The sequence below is a fragment of the Peromyscus eremicus genome, chromosome 9, assembly GCF_949786415.1.
Source record: "Peromyscus eremicus chromosome 9, PerEre_H2_v1, whole genome shotgun sequence".
Lineage (NCBI taxonomy): Eukaryota > Metazoa > Chordata > Mammalia > Rodentia > Cricetidae > Peromyscus > Peromyscus eremicus.
In genome coordinates, this window is record NC_081425.1 from 52,681,521 (window position 1) to 52,701,715 (window position 20,195).

The 20,195-nt window shown below is 51.0% G+C and overlaps 1 protein-coding gene across 1 annotated transcript in view; it reads left to right on the forward strand.

Moving 5' to 3' along the window:
- The first annotated feature begins 1,893 nt into the window (after positions 1 to 1,893).
- The window catches only part of Slc25a37 (solute carrier family 25 member 37), a 39,897-nt gene continuing 21,595 nt past the window's right edge, over positions 1,894 to 20,195 (forward strand). Inside the window, exon 1 of the mRNA XM_059273401.1 lies at positions 1,894 to 2,290. Coding sequence (XP_059129384.1) covers positions 2,081 to 2,290 — 210 coding nt within the window. The 5' untranslated portion in view covers positions 1,894 to 2,080. The remainder of the gene's footprint in view (positions 2,291 to 20,195) is intronic.

The following is a 20,195-nucleotide window of genomic DNA, read 5'->3' on the forward strand; positions in this document are numbered from 1 at the left end:
AAACAACTCAAGGATAGTCTTAGTCACTGATAAGTTGAATTTCTCCCACCAATGCCGCTGTTGCAAATTTCAAACAGTTTCCCATTTCCCATCCATTAGGAGGTGATATTATTTTATTTTTAAAGTCACAGAAATAACATACTAACTGAAATCTGAAAAACAAGAGTCACAAGTCATTTCACTTTTATTTCTGTGCACAGACATTCTGTGAGTGTTATGGCCACAGAGTTGTGCTTTGTTTTTTTTTACCCAACAGTGTATGAATCATTTCCTTTGTGATTGCCTAACAGAGCCACGTTTTTTTTTAGGGGCTGTGTAATATTTCACTAATACACGTCATCACTTCTTCATTTCCCCTCTTACTGAATATTTAGATAGCTTCTACAAATAATGCTTCCAAAAGCTTTGCATATGTCTCAGGCCTTCATGTCTGGAATCCAGAAGTGGGATAGGGCATTCATATGTATTGGCTGAAGAAATTCATTTTTGTTTGTATGTCACAGGGTCTCCCACTGAACTCAGGCTGGTCTGGAACTTACCATATAGCACAAACTGCCCCTCAAACTAGTGGCTATCCCCTTGCCTCACACTCCTGATTGCTGGGATACATCCTTGTGAGTGTCAACAACTTCTGATCAACAGTTCTGAAACAGGATCGTTGTCAAAAGTTGAGGCACATTTCTGTCACCTTTGTTAAACAGTAATCTGGTATCTACTTTCACAGTCTTAGAACGTACCTGAAAACTACTAGGACAGCTACCCAAGACTAGCAAATGGTGCCCTTGGCCTTGACACTTCCATTGTCCTCTTTTGACGTGGCCATCGCTGAATCTGCAGCTGCCCGAGATGTGCTGACCTGTAGCTTGGCAGGCACAGTATCCACAGGGTCTCCTCCACCCTTGCATATCTCATTGCCCAGTCTTGCTGCTCAGAAGTTTTCTCTAGATAAGTGAGGGAGGCCCAGGGTCTGGAGATCAGCCCTCAGCCCTGGCATAGGTCCTAATGCACGTAAGGATGGAGCCTTCTGTAAGCAGGCAGACCTCTGCTTTTTGATTGCTACACTTAACCTCAGACGGAGCAAAGCAATATTAAGTTAAAACACAGCATCCTGGGCTCCGATTCATTGAAGGAGCCAGTAGGGATGGCTTTAAAGGAACAGTCTTAAAGGACAGGCAGACTTTGTTGCAAAGCTTTATTCAGTCATTTGGGCACTCTCTCTGTAACATCAGCTAAGGACCTTACAAAACCCAAAGAAAATGACCCAGGGAGCTGCTTAGTGAAGGGTTCTGTTCCTGCTGCTATTGTCTTGGTCAATCCAGGACAGGGTGGACTAGGGTCTTCAAGAGAACAAGAGGAACACATTTAGCCCTTCGTTGTTTTCAGAGGAGAAACACATTTCCCAATCAATGAGGTTCTCTCCAAGCAAACTAGAAGGGGGGACCTTGGGTGTTAACTGTTCACTACCTGGAATGTGCCCTAGTGGAGCACAAAAGGTACCATTGATATCCAGGTGTGCTCTTGATTCTAGGATGCATCTTTCTCTCTACTCCAGCGTCCACCTGTCACGCTTCATAATTCACATTCCCAGTAATCTTCCTCCCCTCCGACCCGACCTCTAGCCTAAGGAATGCTGAAGCTGGGTGACCAGTGTCTGCAAAACCGCGGGTTCTGGGGACAGCCCCTGCTCCTCATATTGCAGTTCTGGGTTTATCCCTTCTGCTGACTCTCCCCAGGGACCCGGCTGTCCCTTGCAGATGGTCACCACTCCTTAGGTAGCACAACTTCCCGGGACACCCCAACGTCGGCTCTCGCCCCCATCCGGTTGCTTGGAAATGTGCAGCGGGCTGCGACGTCACACAGGGAGGCGGGTGCTCGCTGCCGGGAGCACCAATAGCGCGGCCGCAGCCGGCCTCTTCTTCTCCAGCTATTGGTGCTTCGGGCCGCTCGGCTCCACCCCAGCCCGCCATGGCGTCAGCCGCCGCAACCCGGGGGAGGAGGTTCCCACTTTAAGAAGTGAAGTTTTCCTCCCCCTCCCCTCCTGCCCACCTCCTGCCGCCTCCCGCGCCCCGCGGGGCTGCGGATGGAGCTCCACCGAGGCGGCGTGGGGAGCCAGGCTGCGGGCCGGAGGATGGATGGGGACTGCCGCGATGGCGGCTGCGGCAGCAAGGACGCCGGGTCGGAGGACTACGAGAACCTACCGACCAGCGCCTCGGTGTCCACCCACATGACAGCGGGAGCGATGGCCGGGATTCTGGAGCACTCCGTCATGTACCCGTTGGACTCCGTGAAGGTGAGGCGCGCGGAGGACTGTGGGGGAAAGGAGCCGGGAGAGCAGCCGTAGCAGCGCAGCGCGCGTTTGCATCCCGCGCAGCCCCAGCCCCAGGGCAGCGCCGCGAAGCCACGCCGCCGGTCCTTGGGGTGCAGAGACAGGCCAGGAGTCTCTCCCGGACTGGGCGCGTGCAGCCCGGGCTCAGAGGAGCGTGCCGCGTCGCTCCTTCCGCGATGCCCTGGGGGGGTATTCCCAGATCCTGCCGTGGAGCCCCACACTTTGGTCCTCTCCGCGATCACGGGGGGGGGGGGGGGCAGGGGAGACGGACACAAAGTGGTGAGCACTCTGTGCACAACGGTGGCTGTGGCTTTGCGCCGTCTGACCGGGCGGGCACTGCACGTGCGAGGCTTCCTAGGGAGCTGGCCACCGGGAAGCGACCGCAGCGCTCCTCGGTGAATCGTACCCCCCTCCCCCTCCCACCCGGCAGCGCGCTCTCTGACCCCGGCGCGTGTCTGCTGCTCTGGGGTGGTTTAGGGACTGGGGACGAGCCATCAACGCCAGCTCTTTAGGGATCTGGGATCAGTGACATGCCGCGTGACACCTCCCTTCCCACCTAATTCTACTGGGAGGCAGCGGGACCTACAGGGTCGTTTGCTGTCTTTTGCTTGCTGCGAGGTGGACTGGCAAACTATAAGGCTATGGGTTGTGTGATAGACCCGTTTGACCTGGTCACTTCCCAAGGTAGTTTCGCATGCGCGTCTGTCAAGAGGCGGTTTGAACAGGTGAGAGTCTTAGACTGAGAGCTGCCTGTGCTGGACCTGGAGAGGCCCCGCGAGAGATGCAGGATACTTGTACTGACTTTTAGGGGTGGAACTCATCTAATACTCAGGGGATATCTCTGAGAGTTAACCTATGAATAAACACGAGGCACAAGGGACGGGAGCAGAGGAGCTTGCTCGAGTCTTAGATGCTTGAATTCTGAGCTGCCCCTCCAGTATGCGTTGGGGGAACTTGGCCTCACTAAGTGACAGTTGTTTTGTAAGGCAAGGGGTCATGTCTGTACACACAAAACAGTCCCATAATGCTGCTGCGGGCTTCACCTGAGCAGGTGTGAATATTTGGGTTTTCTCGGAGTTGGCAGTCAGTGGCTGGACAGGCCAAGTCCAGTGAGAACAGACACTGGGCATAATAAGGTAAGGCCTGTCTTCCAGCTAGCTCACTGCCAGACCTAGTCATCAGTTCTGTCCCTCCACTGTCCTTGTGGGGAATCATGGGAGACGTCTTAGATTTTCAGATCACCTCAGAGAGACCTGGGACACATACTAGATGGCATTAGTATGGGAAAGAACAGATCAAATGTGATGACATGTTCTGCAGTCTAATGTGTCTTGGTTAGAGTCGGGGGAAAGTTAGGAGCTATTAATTGACTTGGAGATGACATTCCATCAAAGAAGCCCTTCCACCTGGGAGCCCTGGTGCCTCGTTTGCCCTGAATTCTGGCTCAAAGATCACTTTAGCTTCCTTTGGAGGTTAGAAGCAATTATTGATGCCTTTTGGTTTGTTTGACAGTCAAGGCTTTTGTCTCCTCCGTGTAAGTAATGCGCCGTGTGTTTTGTTCTCCCACACTTTGTCCTGCCTGTCTGGATTCAGACCTTCACCTGTGTGCTTGAGTCTTCCAGAGAGTTCCCATCTGTGGATGGACAAACATAGGGTATAAACATTGTGTATGTGTGTGTGTGTGTGTGTGTTGTGTGTGTGTGTGTACAAACATAGGGTATAAACATAGGGTGTGTGTGTGTGTGTGTACAAACATAGGGTATAAACATAGGGTGTGTGTGTGTGTGTGTGTGTATGTGTGTGAGAAAGCCTGTGTTTTGTGTGAACTGTGAACATGTATATGAGTGTGTGTGAATATGTTTAAGAGAAAGAGAACTTATGTGAATTGTGTGTATTAATGTGTGTGTGAGCTGTGTGTGAGAGAGCATGTGTATTTGTGAGTGTGAGTTGTGAGCATGTTTGTGAGCGTGTGTGTGTGTGTGTGTGTGTGTGTGTGTGTGTGTGTGTAGCTGCCTTGACTGTCAAAAGTTAAGTTTGCACCTTATGCACTTGCTTACACAATGAAGTTTTTCATTACCAGTCATCAAGTTCTTCTAGGTCTCAGATTCTGATCCTGGCTGTGGGTAGTGACCCTGGGGCTCTGCAGGTCTCAGTCTCACAGGCTTGGGTGTGAAGCTCCTTTTGTGTTCTCCTGCAGCTTTCTTGGGGTAGCAAGGATTTTTTTTTTTTTTTTCTTTCTAGTTTTCAGCAAAGACAAAAAAAAAAAAAAAAAAAAGGACAGAGGAGGTTAAGTGGCACAAGCTGTATGACTCCAAGCAGGCAGCAGGTGGGCCAGTGTCTGTCCAGATCATCACAGCTGTCTGTGGCTAGCCCGAGGTGACGGGGACATAACTAGGCCCCGGTCATGGAAATGTGTCGCGTGGGGAAGACCACAGCTGCGTGCGTCCCTCTTCAATATTTTGGATGATGAAGACTGAGTAATGGAGTCAGGAGACCTGGGTTGGGTTGGCAGCTCTTCAGCTCGCTTGCTCTCTGCCCTGAGCACTGATGTGTGCCTTCGTTTTATGGTGGGGAAAATGGGCACTCCCTTCACCTTTAACTTGTCCCCCATCCATGGCACACCTGTTGTCCTTTTGATTATCACCACTGAAACCACATGCATGTAAGTCATGTCTTGGAAAGAAAACGAAGTTTGACTTTTGAAAAGGCATTCCTTTTCTCGCTTTGAGCTTGTCATGGTTAAGTGTGAGTGTTGAGTCAGCCTGCTTTTTTTCAGACTTGCTATCCGAGGACGTGTGAGCTGTGGAACCCGGGGCAGGTCCTCTGCAGCCCTAAGCCTGCTGAGCTCCTTGGTTTTGTGGTCTTAAGTACAGGAAGAGGACTTGTGGATGTTTACTGTTCTAGTACTGAAGTTGCCTTCTCGTGAGATTCTGTCCCCCTCCCAATGCCACTTTAATGTCCAGGGTTTTGCAAACTGTGGGTTTTTTGATCCACCAGTGGGCCGAGCATTTGAAAGACAGATTGGCGACAGCATGGCATATAAGCAGGTATGGCTTCGGTAGGAAGAAACCCTGTTGAAGTTCTGTTTGGGTCGTGTTCCCTAGAGATAGTGAAAAAACACTTCTGGCCAGGCCAGACAGTGCATGCATTGAATCCTAGCACTTGGGAGCTGAGCGGGAAAGATGGAGAATCTGAGGTCAGCCTGAATTCATAGTGTGAGTTCAAGACCAGCCTGAGCTACCTAGCAAAACTCCATTTCCAAACAAAGGATGAGCATCATAGCATCTGATGGTCCATAATCGGCAGCAATAGCCCGAGGTTATTTAAGTCCCTATTGGGAAGCCTCGTGTCAATTTCTCTTGGTCTTTACAGCCCGTGGCAGATGGGAATGCTTCATTTAAAGACAGACTGGTGGGGCCTCTGAGTGCTCCCATGAGTGTAGCAACCAGTAGAGGGGTGCCAAGTCAGGGATGTAGGATGCCTGGGTGTCTGCAGGCTCCTACCCAACTGTGGCTTCTCTCTACCCTGGGCATGGCAGCATTTCCCCAGGAGCCTCTAACTGGGTGGCAAATGGTAGGGTGGCTTAGACTGGCCTGTGAGGTGGAAGCAAGAGCCCATGCTCAGAAGTGTTCAAGACTGTAGGGCGCATGCCAGGTGGGTGGAGGAGGAAATTCCATCCAGATTAGGCAGAGACCATGCAAGTCAGCTTGGTAAGCACAGGGAAGAAAGGAAACAAGAAAGATTTGAAGTGGGGAACTTCCGCTGACCCTTTCACAGCCCTTCTTGAGTGGCTTGTCAGGGAAAGCTCTGCTCTAACCCTTCCTGGGTGAGCCCTCTGTCCTCCATGCAGGGAACAGCTCCTCAGGTGGTCCTGATGGGTATCTTGTAGGGGATGGCCTGGGCATCGCCACAACCTAGCCTGCCTTCTGGGACACCCCACAGCTCTTGAGTTTTTCCGGTTGATTGGCAGAGAGTGCTAGCAGCTGCCAGAGCCCCCCACCCCCATCCCCCCACTTCCTCATGCTTTAGAACAAAGTGTAGGACAGGTGATACCAGTTCAACTTCAAGAGGCCATGAAGTCCCAAATTGCTCTATTCCCTGGAGCAAAATGATGGGACTTTCTCTTCTCCCTCTGTCTTCTCTTCCCCGCCCTTCATTGAAAAGCACTTTTTGGACAGGTGGGTTAGGAGCAGACATGGAGTCAAACACAGGGTTCAGGGTTCTCTTCAACTACAGCTCTTCCCTTCTTCCATGACATCCCAGTGTACGCTGATGATCGTATCTGCTGCCTGCATCCCGTTGCAAAGTTGCACCTTGACACCCCCCCCCCCCCCATTCATTTCCCCTGTCCAGGAATGGAGGGACAGGCTGGGTGGGGCACAAAGGTTGGAGGATAGCACCCAGAGCAATAGTGAGTAGCAAAGGGGACTCGGCATTAAAAAGAGAATTATTTTTAAATTAATTTTTTTTTGTTTTTGTTTTTTTGAGACAGGGTTTCTCTGTGTAGCTTTGCGCCTTTCCTGGGACTCACTTGGTAGCTCAGGCTGGCCTCGAACTCACAGAGATCCGCCTGCCTCTGCCCCCTGAGTCCTGGGATTAAAGGCGTGCGCCACCACCGCCCAGCTTAAATTAATTTTTAAAACTGATACAGAAACTTTAGTTAGTTAATTTATTTAGACAGTCTCTCTATGTAGCTCTGCCTGGCCTGAGACTCACTGTATAGCTCAGGCTGTCCTCAAACTCACAGAGATCAGCCTGACTTTGCCTCCTGAGTGCTGGGATTAAAGGTATGCACCACCATGCCGGGTTTCTTAGTTAGGGTTACTATTGCTGTGATCGAACACCATGACCAAAGAAACGTGGAGAGGAAAGGGTTTGTTTGGCTTACACTTCCATAATACTGCTCACCATTGAAGGAAGTCAGGACAGAAACTTAAAACAGGGCAGGAACCTGGAGGCAAGAGCTGACGCAGAGGCTATGGAGGAGTGCTGCTTACTGGCTTGCTCGGCCTGCTTTCTTATAGAACTCAGGACCACCAGCTCAGGGATGGCACCACCCACCATGGGCTGGGCCGGCGGGCCCCCCCCCCCCCCATCAATCACTAATTAAGACAATACCTAACAGCTGGATCTTATGGAGGGCTTTTTCTCAATTGAGGTTCCCTCCCTTCAGATGACTCTAGCCTGTGTAAGGTGATGTAAGACTAGCCAGTGCACCTGGCCACTTGAGCTTTCTAATATGGAGTGGCACTTGAGGTTTTAAAATTGTTCCTTTTTTATTACTGTGCACGGGCATGATGTGTGAATGTGGGCATGGTCATGGTAGGGTGCACATGTGGAGGTCAGGGGACAGCTTGGTGGAGTCAGTTCTCTCCCTCCACTTCTGTGTGGGTTCAGGGGACGGGACTTGAAACATCAAACACTTTATCTGCTGAGCCATCTTGCCTACTGTGCATCTGGAGCTCAGTGGTGTGTGTGTGTGTGAGTGTGTGTGTGTGTGTGTGTGTGTGTGTGTGAATTGGCTGTGTTTCTTAAGTCACACAGGGGCAAGTGTTCGTGGCTGGGGGGTGTGCTCTCCAAACTTCTTATTGGCCAAGTCTTTGCCACCTTGACCATCTCCTCTTGGAAGGTCCTTTTGTCTCTTTTGAAGTGACCCACGTCAGGCCTCTAATTCCACTTTGCTTTGCCTCGGGCTTTTGTGTGTGTGTATGTATATATGTATGTATGTATGTATGTATGTATGTATGTATGTGTGTTTAAAGATTTTCTTAATTACATGTATGTGTATATTCCTGTGTGGGTATGTGCATGTGAGTGTAAGTGCCCATGGAGCCTAGAGGTGTCAGATCCCCTGGAGTTGGAATTAGAGGTGGTTGTGAGCCACCTGACATGGGTGCTGAGAATCAAACTCTGCAGGTCATCTCTCCAGAACCCCCCCCCCCCCCCCACCTTTTCTTTTGAGACATGAAACTCACTAGGTAGCCCAGGCTAGCCACAAACCATGCCAATCCCACCTCTGAGTGCCAGGATTACAGGTGTGAGCCACCAGACCTACTGGACTCTGCCTTTTGGTTGCAGATGACTGCCTTCCCTGCTCCTCCCCCTTCACCTCCTCCCCTCCCCTCCCCTCCCCTCCCTCTTCTAGTTAAGCCAGTAGGCAGGCCTCTCTGGAACCCCATTCCTATCTCCCTTTATACTCAGTCTTTCCTTTCGGGGGCACTGGTGTTTGTAATCTGAAGCAGTCTGGCCCCGTCGGTGCTGCCCAGGGCCACAGCACCGCAGCCCTGTGGTTTTGGCCTTGCTATTTCCTGCTCCGTCTTGGTTGGACTCCCAAGGCTCACCTTAAACTGACCTTTTCCGTCCTTGGAGTTCACATCCCAGTGTTTGGCTTACAAGGCTGAGGCAAAGGCCCTAGCTCTCCTCACTTCTGACTTCCTTATCTATAGAGGGGGAACCCTAATTCCCATCTTGCTTTCTCTTTCCTGACCCCACCTCCCATCGATTGCTTCTCCCCCTATCTGTTCACTGGACCCTGTGGGAATGTGTGTGGGCATCTTCCGCTGTCACCGAATGCTGCTGCCTCCTGTCCCCCTAGAGTCCATCTCTCTTGCTAGTGTTGGGGAAGTATGCGGACCTCTCACCTGTCTTCCTGGCAATGGGCCCCAGGATCACCTGTGTAATCTTGAAATAGTTTCTTAGCCTCTCTGGGCCGGTTTCCCACTTGTAGAAAGAAGACATTGTTCTCTTGGATGGTCAGAGGGTGAGGTCCTTACAATGCTCAGGACAGCAAATGATACAAGGGGGATGCTCTCCAAGAATGCGCCTGCTTCTTCCTCCTCCCCTTCAGTAATATGACTATAGTCACTGTCCTTCCTCCAAGGATTTGGACACTTGGCAAGCTGCTTCTCTCCAGATCTCTATGGATAGGTATGGCTAGGCCGGACAGTGCAGGCCCCTGTGCCCACTGTGTGTGTGTGTGTGTGTGTATGTGTTTGTGTGTGTGTGTGTGTGTGTGTATGTGTTTGTGTGTGTGTGTGTGTGTGTGTGTGTGTGTGTGTGTGTGTGTATACAGAAGTGCATGCATGTGTATGTGAATCTCATTGGCCTGGAACTTGCTGATTCAGCCAGGCCCCAGGGCTCTGCCTGCTTCTGCCTTCCCATTGCTGGGATTACAATATACACCTCCATAGCTAGTTTGTGTGCTCACGTACTCTTTGTTTTCTCTCTCCCTCCCAACCCCCTATTTATTCATGTATTGATTGATTGGTTGATTGATTGAGACAAGGTCTCAATGTGGAGTCCTGACTTTCTTGCACTCACATGTAGACCAAGCCAGCCTCTCTCTAATTTACAGAGATCAGCCCGCCTCTGCCTCCCGAATGCTGGGATTAAAGGCGTGGGGTTCTGGGGTTCAAATTCAAGTCCTCTGTCTCTCTAGTCTCGCTCTCCCATTCCTCACACCCTGGAGGTCACCGGCTTTCACCTCCATGGGTTCTTGTCCTGACGCAGAGCCTTCCTGCCTCATCGTCTGCCGCCTTCCCTGGTCGGTTACTGCACCAGCTGCCAGGATCTCCGTTTCTCTGCCTTTGCTTCTTCACACTTCGTCCTGGAAAGCTCCTCTGCCTACTGGGCAGCTGAGCCCTTGGGGCCCTGAGCTCTGGGGGGCGGGTCTGTCCTGCCAAGCCCCATCAACTGCTTCTGACCACCCAACTGCCTCTGCCTTCCACACTGCCACAGATCCATCTCTTTCTAGCTTACAGAGGAACCAGGACCCCGGCTAGGCTCATCTTCTGGTCAGTGTCCTTCAAGCTCTCGTTTTCCAGCGCTCATTGTGAGGGAACAGGTGTTTCTTGTTCTTGTAGTCCAGTGGTTCTCAACCTTCCTAATGCTGAGACCCTTTAATACAGTTCCTCAGGTTGTGGTGACCCCCAACATATTCATAACTAATTTCGCCAGTGTTATGAATCACAATGTAAATATCTGATTCATATGAATCATAATGTAAATATCAGATGCAGGATATCTGATATGTGACCGGTCCTAGTGAAGGGATCTTTCTGTCCCAAAGGGGTCGCATCCCACAGGTTGAGAACCCCTGCCCTAGGGGAAGTTGACAGTAGCAGGGAGGTGTGGTGTTCATGAACCACCCAGATACCACAGGGCTCCTGACTGTACATCTAGGGCACATGATTTAATTTCTATCACCTCAGGTCCCTTCCCTGCAGACTGGGGGACATTATGAACCACAGACGCACCTTGTGAGGTTACTGAAAGAAAAAAAAAATGTGACAATGTGTGCCGCGTCCCCTGCTTGCTGAGGCTCTCAGTAAACTGCATGAAGTAGTCCCCTATTTTTGCCTTCCTTGTTTGATCCATTCCAGGGTCTTAGGCCCTCCTCCATCCACTTGGCTCCTCCTTAGCATTTCTGCTGATTGGAGCCAGCCCTCTTGTCTCAAATAAGCAAGCCCATCCTAAACTTTTCACCTGACCCTGTGGGCCAGGAAGTGCCACCCTCCTGTTTTCTCTTGTAAACAAACAAGCCCTGGTTGTCCCTTTCCCTCCTCCGAAGTAGCCAGTGTTGTGAGAGGGCTGTTGTCTGTGGCCTCTGCTTCCTCACCTCCCAATTTCTGCACCTGGCTTGTTTTGAGACAGTGTCTCTGTAGTCCAGGATGGTTTTAGACTCACTTCATAGCCAATGTTCACCACGGGACTCCTGATCCTCCTGCCTAAACCCCCTGGGGGCTGGGATCACATGCCGGGCACATGGCTCCCCGGACTTTCGCACCCACCACTCTTTGGATACTGTTAGTGATCTTGGGTTTTGCAGCTGACTCCCTCCTGGGCTTTGGGTACTTGCCCTGCACACCTCAATCTCCCAAGCTCTCAGGGAGTGTTCGGGTCTTAGATTCCATAGGGCCTGGTAATTCCGCCATCCCTTTCTCTCCCAGTCTCCAGTCCAGGCACTCGGGAGCTGAAGCCCCACTGGTCTCAATGACATCATGTGTCTCTTTTTGGTGCCCCCTATTAGCCACCCCTGGACACAGCATGTCTGGACATCATGACCTCTTGGTTTAGCCTCCCTTTGCCTCACCTCAGTGCCCTTCTGAGAGCCTATTCCTAACTCCTTGGTATATGACATCTTCAGCTTTTTCCTGGCTCCTGCTTGTATAAACAGAAGACTTGTGTATCTCCAAGTCCGAGGTCTCTTTAATGTGCTCCTCCCTCCCTGCTGCCAGGCTTTAGGGTGTTTGGACTTATCTTCCTGGACTCCTTAGCTCTCCTCTTTTCTGTTTTTCTCTTTTCCTTCTAACACACTTACCATTTGTTTGTTTGTAATGTTTACATTTTATTTGCAGTTACGGCATTCTTTATTACTTGTGGAAGAATATCAGCTTCCAGTAGGCGGGGCTTGTGTTCTGTTGATCTTTATACATTTCCATGTCCTGAATGAAACACCACAGGTGTTAGGAAGCATTTGGCGAATGAACTCCTGTGCTGTCCATTCTGCAGAGACCACCCTCCATAGCTGCTCCTGTGCACCTGACCTCAGAGTTCTCAAGATTTATCCATCTGAAGTCAGTAGTGTGATAGTTCCAGATGCGTGTCACATCTGCTGAGACACCGTGACCAGGATCCTAGGCATCACAGTTTTCAATAGGGAAGGTTCTATGCCGGGGCTGCCCATAGTGTTTATGATAGTCAAGCTGGGATCCTGCTGTAAGGGTAAGGTTGGCTCCCTGACATGGGTCATCTAGCTGGTTTCCATGGTGCCAGACCCTGTGGAGTGGTGAAAAGCAGCCCTGCCTTCCTACACTTCATACCCGGTGACCCAAAGGCAGTACTTTCACTTGGCCTAGAAGGATGAGGTGGGAGTTGTCGGGTTCTGGAGTGGCCAGACTGCTGCTTTCTTGAACGTCTGGAGTTTAGACCAATGTTACCTGGCCTCCTTTGGGGATACTGTTGACTAGTGATGGTCAGTCCTGACTGCTCCCACCCTACAATCTTTAGTCATTCTAGCCGCACACCCTGGCTCACAGAGGTGCCTTTGAAAACATCCCCACACCGTGCCTGTAATCCCAGACTGCCCAGGATGCTGTAGCTTCGTCACTCAGGGGCCACAGCCTTAAATCGGTGTCAACTTTGCAGAGAAAATAAAATGTGTTGAAACTGGGAGAAATCCCAGCCTGCTGGAGGCAACAGTTGCATAATACGTTTAGGAAATGTCTGACCTCTGATGGTCGAGTTTAGCCTCTGTTGCCGATGGCACTTCCTGTGTCTGATGAGCTCCTGGGTCCATCACAGACATGGCCAGGCAGAGTCTAGTTCCAGAACCCTGAGATCTGGCTGTCCACATAGAAGATGGTGTGTGCCGTGGCTGGAGGAAGCCCCTGGTCCTGTATTTCAGCATGCCAAGGATTTTTATTCCCTGGGATGGACGGGAAGGGTGCTTCTGAGATGTACCTGTCGGCAGGGGCTCAGAAGAGGTGTGTGCATGTCCTGCTTATTGTAGCCATCAAGCCAGGGGACAGCCTTATGCATTTAATCCTCGGTCTTGCCATTAAGGAGCTTCAATGTTGGGAAGGTCATTTCTCTGAGCTGTGTTAGAATTCCATTGTCCACCAGGGCCGCACGCTTCTTATCTGAAATTGGGAAGAGGGGCCATGCTTGACCTGTCTTCCGTTTGGTCCCCTTGCATCTTAGAAGATGATGCAGCCAGTTTTGCAGGAGCCCACCTTTTTTTTTTTTTTTTTTTTTTCCTGTTGTTGTTTTCTTATTTGAAATGGGCTTTCACCATTATAGCACAGGCTAGCCTCTGACTCTTCATCTTCCTGTTTCAGCTTTCCAAAGTGCTGAGATGATGTAGTACGTTTCCATGCAGAGAACAGTTTTTTTCTTTCTCTCCTTCCCTTCCTTCTCTTCCTCCCTGCTCTCCCTTCCTCTCTTCCTTCTATCCTAGTGTGTGTGTGGGTGTCACGGCATCAGAGGTCAGAGGACAGTTTTGGGTGCTGATCCTTATCCCCCCTCTCTCGTTGAGACCATGTCTCTTGTTTACCTCTGCATACGCCAGGCTAGCTGGCCCAGAAGCTTCCAGAGATTGTCCTGTCTCCACCCCTCGTCTTGCAGTAGAAGCAATGAGATTACACACAGTACTGTGCCCGCCTTTATATGGGATCTGGGGATTAAAACTCAGGTTCTCACTTGCGTGACAAGTGGCTTTTCAGGGAGCCACCTCCTTAGCCTGGGAGCACAGCTTTAAAGCTGTATGCAGGTTGCTCCACCATGCTATTTATTGTTAAACCGGGCTCCTAGGGAAAGGGGTAAAGCTAGCCCTGAGTTCATGTAGGACAGTGGGATTCCCTGTGGCTGTGGCCTTGGCCTTTGACCTCTTACCCTGTGGTGTCTTCAGCTGCCTGCTGATGTCTTCCCCTGGGACCCAGGGCAAGAGGAGGTGACCATCAGAATGCACAAGGAAGGCTGTTGCTTGGGGGCCCTCTATGGATTTAGGATTGCACACCCTCATTCTAATTTTGAGAGTCTGTCCTCTGCAGCACCCGACAAATGAGTCTGGGGATGTCATGGGGGAGGGATACCCCTGGATCAGCTGGCTCATGAACTGTGTACTGTCCTGATTTCTGTGCTTGCTAATCTGTGTAGAAACAGGTGCCATTGTCTCAGGGTCCCCTGGCCTCCCTTTCTTCATGGTTTTTGCTGGTATTTGGCATCAGGAACCGAAGATAGGGATGAGTGCTGGCTTGTGGGGCACAAGACTTGCCCTTAAAACCTCTGACTCAGCCATGGCCTGAGTGCAGGGTGTTCTCTGTCCAGACATGGCAAGGTGGTTAGGGGTGTCCCCAGGCTCTCTGGTGCCTGGATTAAAAGTGCTGGGTGGCTGGTAGATGATTAGTTTCAAGGAATTGGACCTAAAAGGATGCTGCTGCTTTATGTGTGTGTGTGTGTGTGTGTGTGTGTGTGTGTGTGTGTGTGTGTGTCTGTCTGTCTTGTGCATGGGTGTGCAAGTGAGCTGGGTGCATCTCAGTGAAGAAGGGAGAGGTGGATTTCCACAGTCACCATCTCTGGGTTTCGTTGCTCCCCTAGTCTCCAATCTGTTGCCTCCCTAACTCATGGTATGTCCCTCCTGGGAAGACTTCAGGGCCTTTGTGAAGATGCTTTGTGCCCTGGCTACCATCAAGCAAACCGTACTCATTGTGAGATGGATGCCTCGCCCTTGGGATCTGATACCCAAGAGGACAGATGCATATTACATCAATTCCTTGAAGGGAGAGAGACCATTCTCAGGGACTTTGAGGGTCTGTGAGACCAGCTGTGTCTCAGCATGTGTCTAGGCCTGAAGAAATTGTGGCTGTTAGAACAGAGATGGAGGTGTCTCATTCTGATACATCCCAGCAGGTCCCCTAGATACCACCTCATCTTGGGGATCTCCCAATGATCTGCTTTGTGGACTAGGTCCTGATCCTTGGTGGGAATGCCTTGTTGTTTAGGGGTCCGTAAAGCTCAAGTTCAGCACTCTCCCTCAGTTCCCTGCTGGGAACTTCTGTGGTGGCTTGCAGAGACCAGCTTGGTGCAGGAGTGAGAACATTCACTGCTGGAGAAGGGGAAGGTGGAGACAGAGGTAGGGAAAGGGAAACAGTGCTGGGTCAGAGGCATTGCTTTTCAGAACCGGGCCAGAATTAGTGGAAAGCAGGAGTGGCCATGAAGTTAGGGTTTGCCTAAGTGACCCTTACTGCCCCAGCAAGGGGACGAGAGAAACTTGAGAAGGGACAGTAAAGATGCAAGGACACTTGCTTTGGAGGCCAGAACTCACATGTGATTCCTCGTGGGAAGGTGAAGGTGTGCCTGGGCATACTTCTCTGTTAGCTTTCCTTCTGTTCAGTGCAGATGGCAGGGGAGTCCCGTGCATGAGGACTCCCTGCTCCTGCTGACCAGTCCTGGGTTAGAGAGGGGCTCCTGAAACGGCCACTTGATGGAAACTGAGTCCCATTGCTCCTGGAGGCAAATCAAGCAACATGTGCATGGACCTACTGACCACACCACCCTGGCACAGGAGGCGGCATGGGTGGCTCTGTTTTCTGGGTGCTCTGCTTGGGGATGGACCCTTTTCTGTGCTGGATAGTCACTCAGAAGAAACAGTAGAAAAGATTTAGTCTGAAGTAGAGCGCAAGGAAGTACCCAAAGGAGTCTCTGTCGCCCTCACCCCTCCTTGTGCCTGTGTGTGGTCTGCACGTGTACCTATGCACGTTTGCACGTATATGGGCACGCATATGTGTATGCCAGATCTGAGTGTGTTTTTACGGAGACTCGAGCTTGGTGTCAGGTGTCTTTTACTCTCCTCCTTATTATATATATTGAGGCAGGGTCTTTCAGTTGACCCCCCCCCCCCACCAGAGCTTACTGATTGATTCATCTAGTCTAGCTAGCCAGTTTGTTCCAGGGGAAGGCTGCCTCCACCTCCCGTGTGCTGAGATTATAGGTGGGCCACCGTATCTGTCCGGCATTTAGGTAAGGTTCTGGGGATCTGAACTCTGGTCCTCGCACTTGTGCGGCAAGCGCTTTGCTTGCGGAGCCCTCCTGCAGCCCTGGAGCACCCTCCTTAGTGAAGCTGTACATTAAACTATTTTTCCCCCTTTTGGTCTCATAGCTTTTCCAGAAACGTCCGAGTTCTAAGCACTTGTACATGCCAGGAAAGGAGAAGGGTTCAACGAACCCACTTCCAGACTTATTGAAGACTGACAAATGCATCTTAGAGGTCTGAAGACGTCGGCTCACAAATGGCCTTTAATTATAAATAGATCAACCCTCACAGTCTGCGAGTTGGATTAACTCTTAGCTACTTCTTTTCTTCCGGCAGACCCTTTCAAGTTCTGGATTGGAGCTGAAGCTGAAAATGCCATGTGCTATTATGGGGTGCATAGCTCCATGACCACAGACAGTGGTGGGCTCCGTGGACCCTCAAATGTAGGGTTCCTCTCAAAGGCTTGTGTCAGTATGGTGGCATGTCCCAGAGCTTGCTCTTCGCATTTTATGACAGGGACGTCCTAAGCCTGAAATTCTTTTTCAGACCCTGGAAATCAAAAGTTACTGCAAAGATGGGCCGTCCCCAGAAGCTGCTGTACAATTGAGAGCAGATGTCTGATCTCAGAGCAGCCAGAGAAGGGACCAGGAAGCACAGGGGAGTGATTTTTTTTTTTTTTCATCCCAGAGGCAGGGACCCCAAGGAGGAGAAGTGAGGCCCATGTTTACTTTGACCAGGGGTATATTGACTACGCAGCAAGTGTGACTCTAACTCATGGCCTCTGTTCCTCGGGACAGTGTGACTTCTAGGTGCTCTGTTCAGACTTGGACATTAACGTAGACTCCCAGCCAGAGCAGTTCTGCCTTGAGAAGAAAGCTGGGAGGGAGGATTGCTTGCAGTGCATTCTGGGAGGGGAGCCAGCTGCGCATGTCCCATTTTGGGGCCTGCCTTGTCCCTGAATTCCAAAGTGCCCGCCTCCAAATTATAGTTTATTTTGTCAACGTGAAAGCAACAACCGCCCTTCAGGACTGCAGGGTCTTCATCAGGCAGCTCCAGAATGTTGGATGACTCCAGCCCCGCCCTGGAACCTAGGGGAGAATGTCCCAGATGTTTCTGGAGGGCTCTGTTTATAGCACTCCCGACTCTAGCCTGCTGGAGAGACCTTTCACAAGTTCATCACCAGGAAGCTGAGTCATCCAGGGGTCAGCTGGCATGATCAAAGGTCATCCAGTGCTGCCAGCAGCACAGATAGGGTTGGCTGGGCATTCTCGGGGAGCAGTGTAGGAATGACAGAGTGGATGAGCTCAAGGGGCCCCCCTTTAGCATCGCCTCTCTGAGGGTGGGGTGGGGGCGGTGGCTGCACATCCTGGGGATTTTCACAGCAAAGAACCATCTCCTACTTCATTCACTCGATGATGTCTTTCCTTCCCTGAATTCAAGGCCAAGGTCAGAACCAAACAGAAACACAGCGCAGAGGATAAATGCCTTCCTATGTCTCATGTTTGGGTTCAGCTCAGGCTCCCCCCCCCCGCCCCCCCCCATACTCCCAGGCTCATCTCCCCACACTTAGTAGGTTTAGGGGACAGCAGTCCCCTCAGTCACTCACCCACATTCCCATTCCACAGTCCCATGTGCCCAAGTTTCCTTCTTTCCTTTCCTGTGTGTATATGTGTGTGCTCACATACGTGTGTTTCTAGAGGCCGGAGGACAATGCTAGCCATTATTCCTGGGGTACTTACTGTCCACCCTCTGGTGTTTCATACTCATCTCCAGCTTCACCTTCCCCAGCCTTGGTATTGTTGCTGTTTTGAGTCAGGGTCTCATATGTGTAGCCCAGGCTGGCCTAGAACTCACAGAGATCTGCTTGTCTCTACATCGTGAGTGCTGGAATGAAGGGCCCGTGCCACCCTGCCGTTTTGAGACAGACTCTCACCGGGCCAGGCTGTTTGGCGAGCCAGCCCCAGGTCTGCTTCTCTTCCCTGCCCGGGTGCTGGGATTGCAAGAGGGAGCCACTGTGCCTGGCTTGTTTTCCGTGTGGATTCTGGGCAGCTGACTCAGGTCTTTTGCGGGTACTTTTCCAGCGACTGAACTGCCTCCCGAGCCACAAGCAACTTTCTCCTACACATCGCCAGCTTCGCCGTCCCCAGCCTTGGTGTCCACGTTGCCATCACTCCCTCCCGAGCCACAAGCAACTTTCTCCTACACATCGCCAGCTTCGCCGTCCCCAGCCTTGGTGTCCACGTTGCCATCACTCCCAAATCTAAATCAGGTCCCCTGCATCTCATCTCCTAGCACCGCCTAGTTAGGACATTCAGAGTTTGGAATTTGTGTGAGGGATTTGGGATTTCCTTTTTCTCCGCCACTAGATCGTAACTATCTCAAAGGCCAGAACCCTCCGCACCTTGCTGGCTGCTCCCCACAGAAGTGTACTAATGGGTAGCTTATAGGGAGATCTCTTGGGCAGGACAGCATGCCATTTTTCCCTGCTGGGGACCTCTGCAGCCTGGACCCACTCTTCACCCTGGTCCCTCATGGTCTGTCACTCTTGAGAACCCTTCTCTCGGGCAGCTTTGATGTAACTCACACACCCTAGTTCCTTCTTTCCAGGGAGAAGATTTTAGTTAGCCTCAGTTCTCACTCATAGTGGAAGCCAGCTTTCTGTCTTATTTGCATCCAGAGAAAAATCTGTCTCCCTCCAAAGTGTCAGGAATAAATTGTACCGTGTCACATAGCTTCAGTTTAACAAGCGGGCCCTAGAGGATGAAACCTGAATCTTCTGATTGATCCTTTCCTGAGGCCCTTGCATGTCATGCTTAGGGTTTCCTACCTTATGTCACTTTTTTGGGTAAGAGGTAAACGGTACTTGAAGTAAGGACACTGGTCCGGGTAGCCATGACTGGTCTGACTGCACATGTATCTCCTTATGTTGTAGAGATAATTTAATAGTAGAGTTTGTGCGAAATCTGGCCTCAGGAATTTATCCCCAAATCTTGGACCTCTAGTACCCCCTGAACTCTGGGGCTTGGCTTTGTTGGTGCTCATGGCCTTGATCATTTTTCCTGTGTGTTGTGTCCCAGCCTGCAGAGGCACACAGATTCACAGTAGATAGTCTGCAGGAGGGCTTCAGGCCCTGCTTTGTGCACGCAAGTGGAACCATGTTGGCCCCCGACTCCTTGGCCATTGTTAAAATGTTTCAGTGAGGCCCAGGGAGCAACAGTGGGTAATTCTTACAGGAGACAGACACACAGATGCATCACCTGATATAATTACAAGTAGAGGAATGAGCAAGCGAAGCCTGGCGACAGGATTAATGTGAACGCTGCTTTCTTCCTTTGTGTAATGGGCTAATCACTGGGCACACTTTAGAAGGTGCGGCAGTGTGAAGGGTGTGGAAGCCAGCCCTGTAGAAGCTGGCAGGGCCGCACCCAATTTGGAGGCATGCACAGGGTGCCGGTCTCCCAGTCCAGTGTGGATTTCAGCTGAGCTGTGCCCACTGAGTCCCGCCCCACCCCCCTCTTCCTTGGTATCAATGCCGAGGGCTGTGTCTTAGGGCCACCAGCCTTGTCACCCACCTGGTCAGTTCCCTGGTGCCTAAACAGCTGGGGTGTGTTCTGGGAGGGAGTCTTTTGGGGTGGCAAGCGGCTGGCACATGCTGGGGAAGAAGTGCTGCGTCATCCAGCCGAGTTGGCCCATGGGAAGGAGTTTTGTGGCCTGAGCATTTTGTCTTTCTTTTCAGAAGCCCGAGAGTCCCTGGCCTTGGCCTTTCAGATGCTTCCTCCATGTGCTTGGCTAGGGACAGTGCTGTGTTTGGGGGGCTGACCCTGCAGACAGACAGACAGACAGCTAGCTCCCGGAAGGTGGGCCTGCAGGACACCTCAGGGAATTCTGAATCCAGACTCTTGAGATACATCCTTGGAGCCAACTGTAGGTTAAATCTTTTTGAATTTGAGGCTAAATATACATAAAATATGTTGTTTTGCCCTTTTAAAAACTTTAAAAAACTTCGTGTGTGTATGTGTGTGTGGGTGGTGGTGGTGCATGTGTGGGAAGACCAGAGATCAACCTTGAATGTTGTTCCTCAGGAGCTGCCCATCTTTTTTTCTTTTTAAAATTTTTAAATTACATTGATATGTGTGTGTGTGTGTGTGTGTGTGTGTGTGTGTGTATAAAACATGTGTGAGTGTTTTGCCTGTATGTATGTCTATGTACCGCATGTGTGCCTGGTGCCCACAGAGTTCAGAAGAGGGCATTGGGTATCCTAGAACTGGAGTGGCAGATGTAAGCCACTTGCAGATACTGGGAACTGAACCCAGGTCTTTTACAAGAACAGCAAGCAAG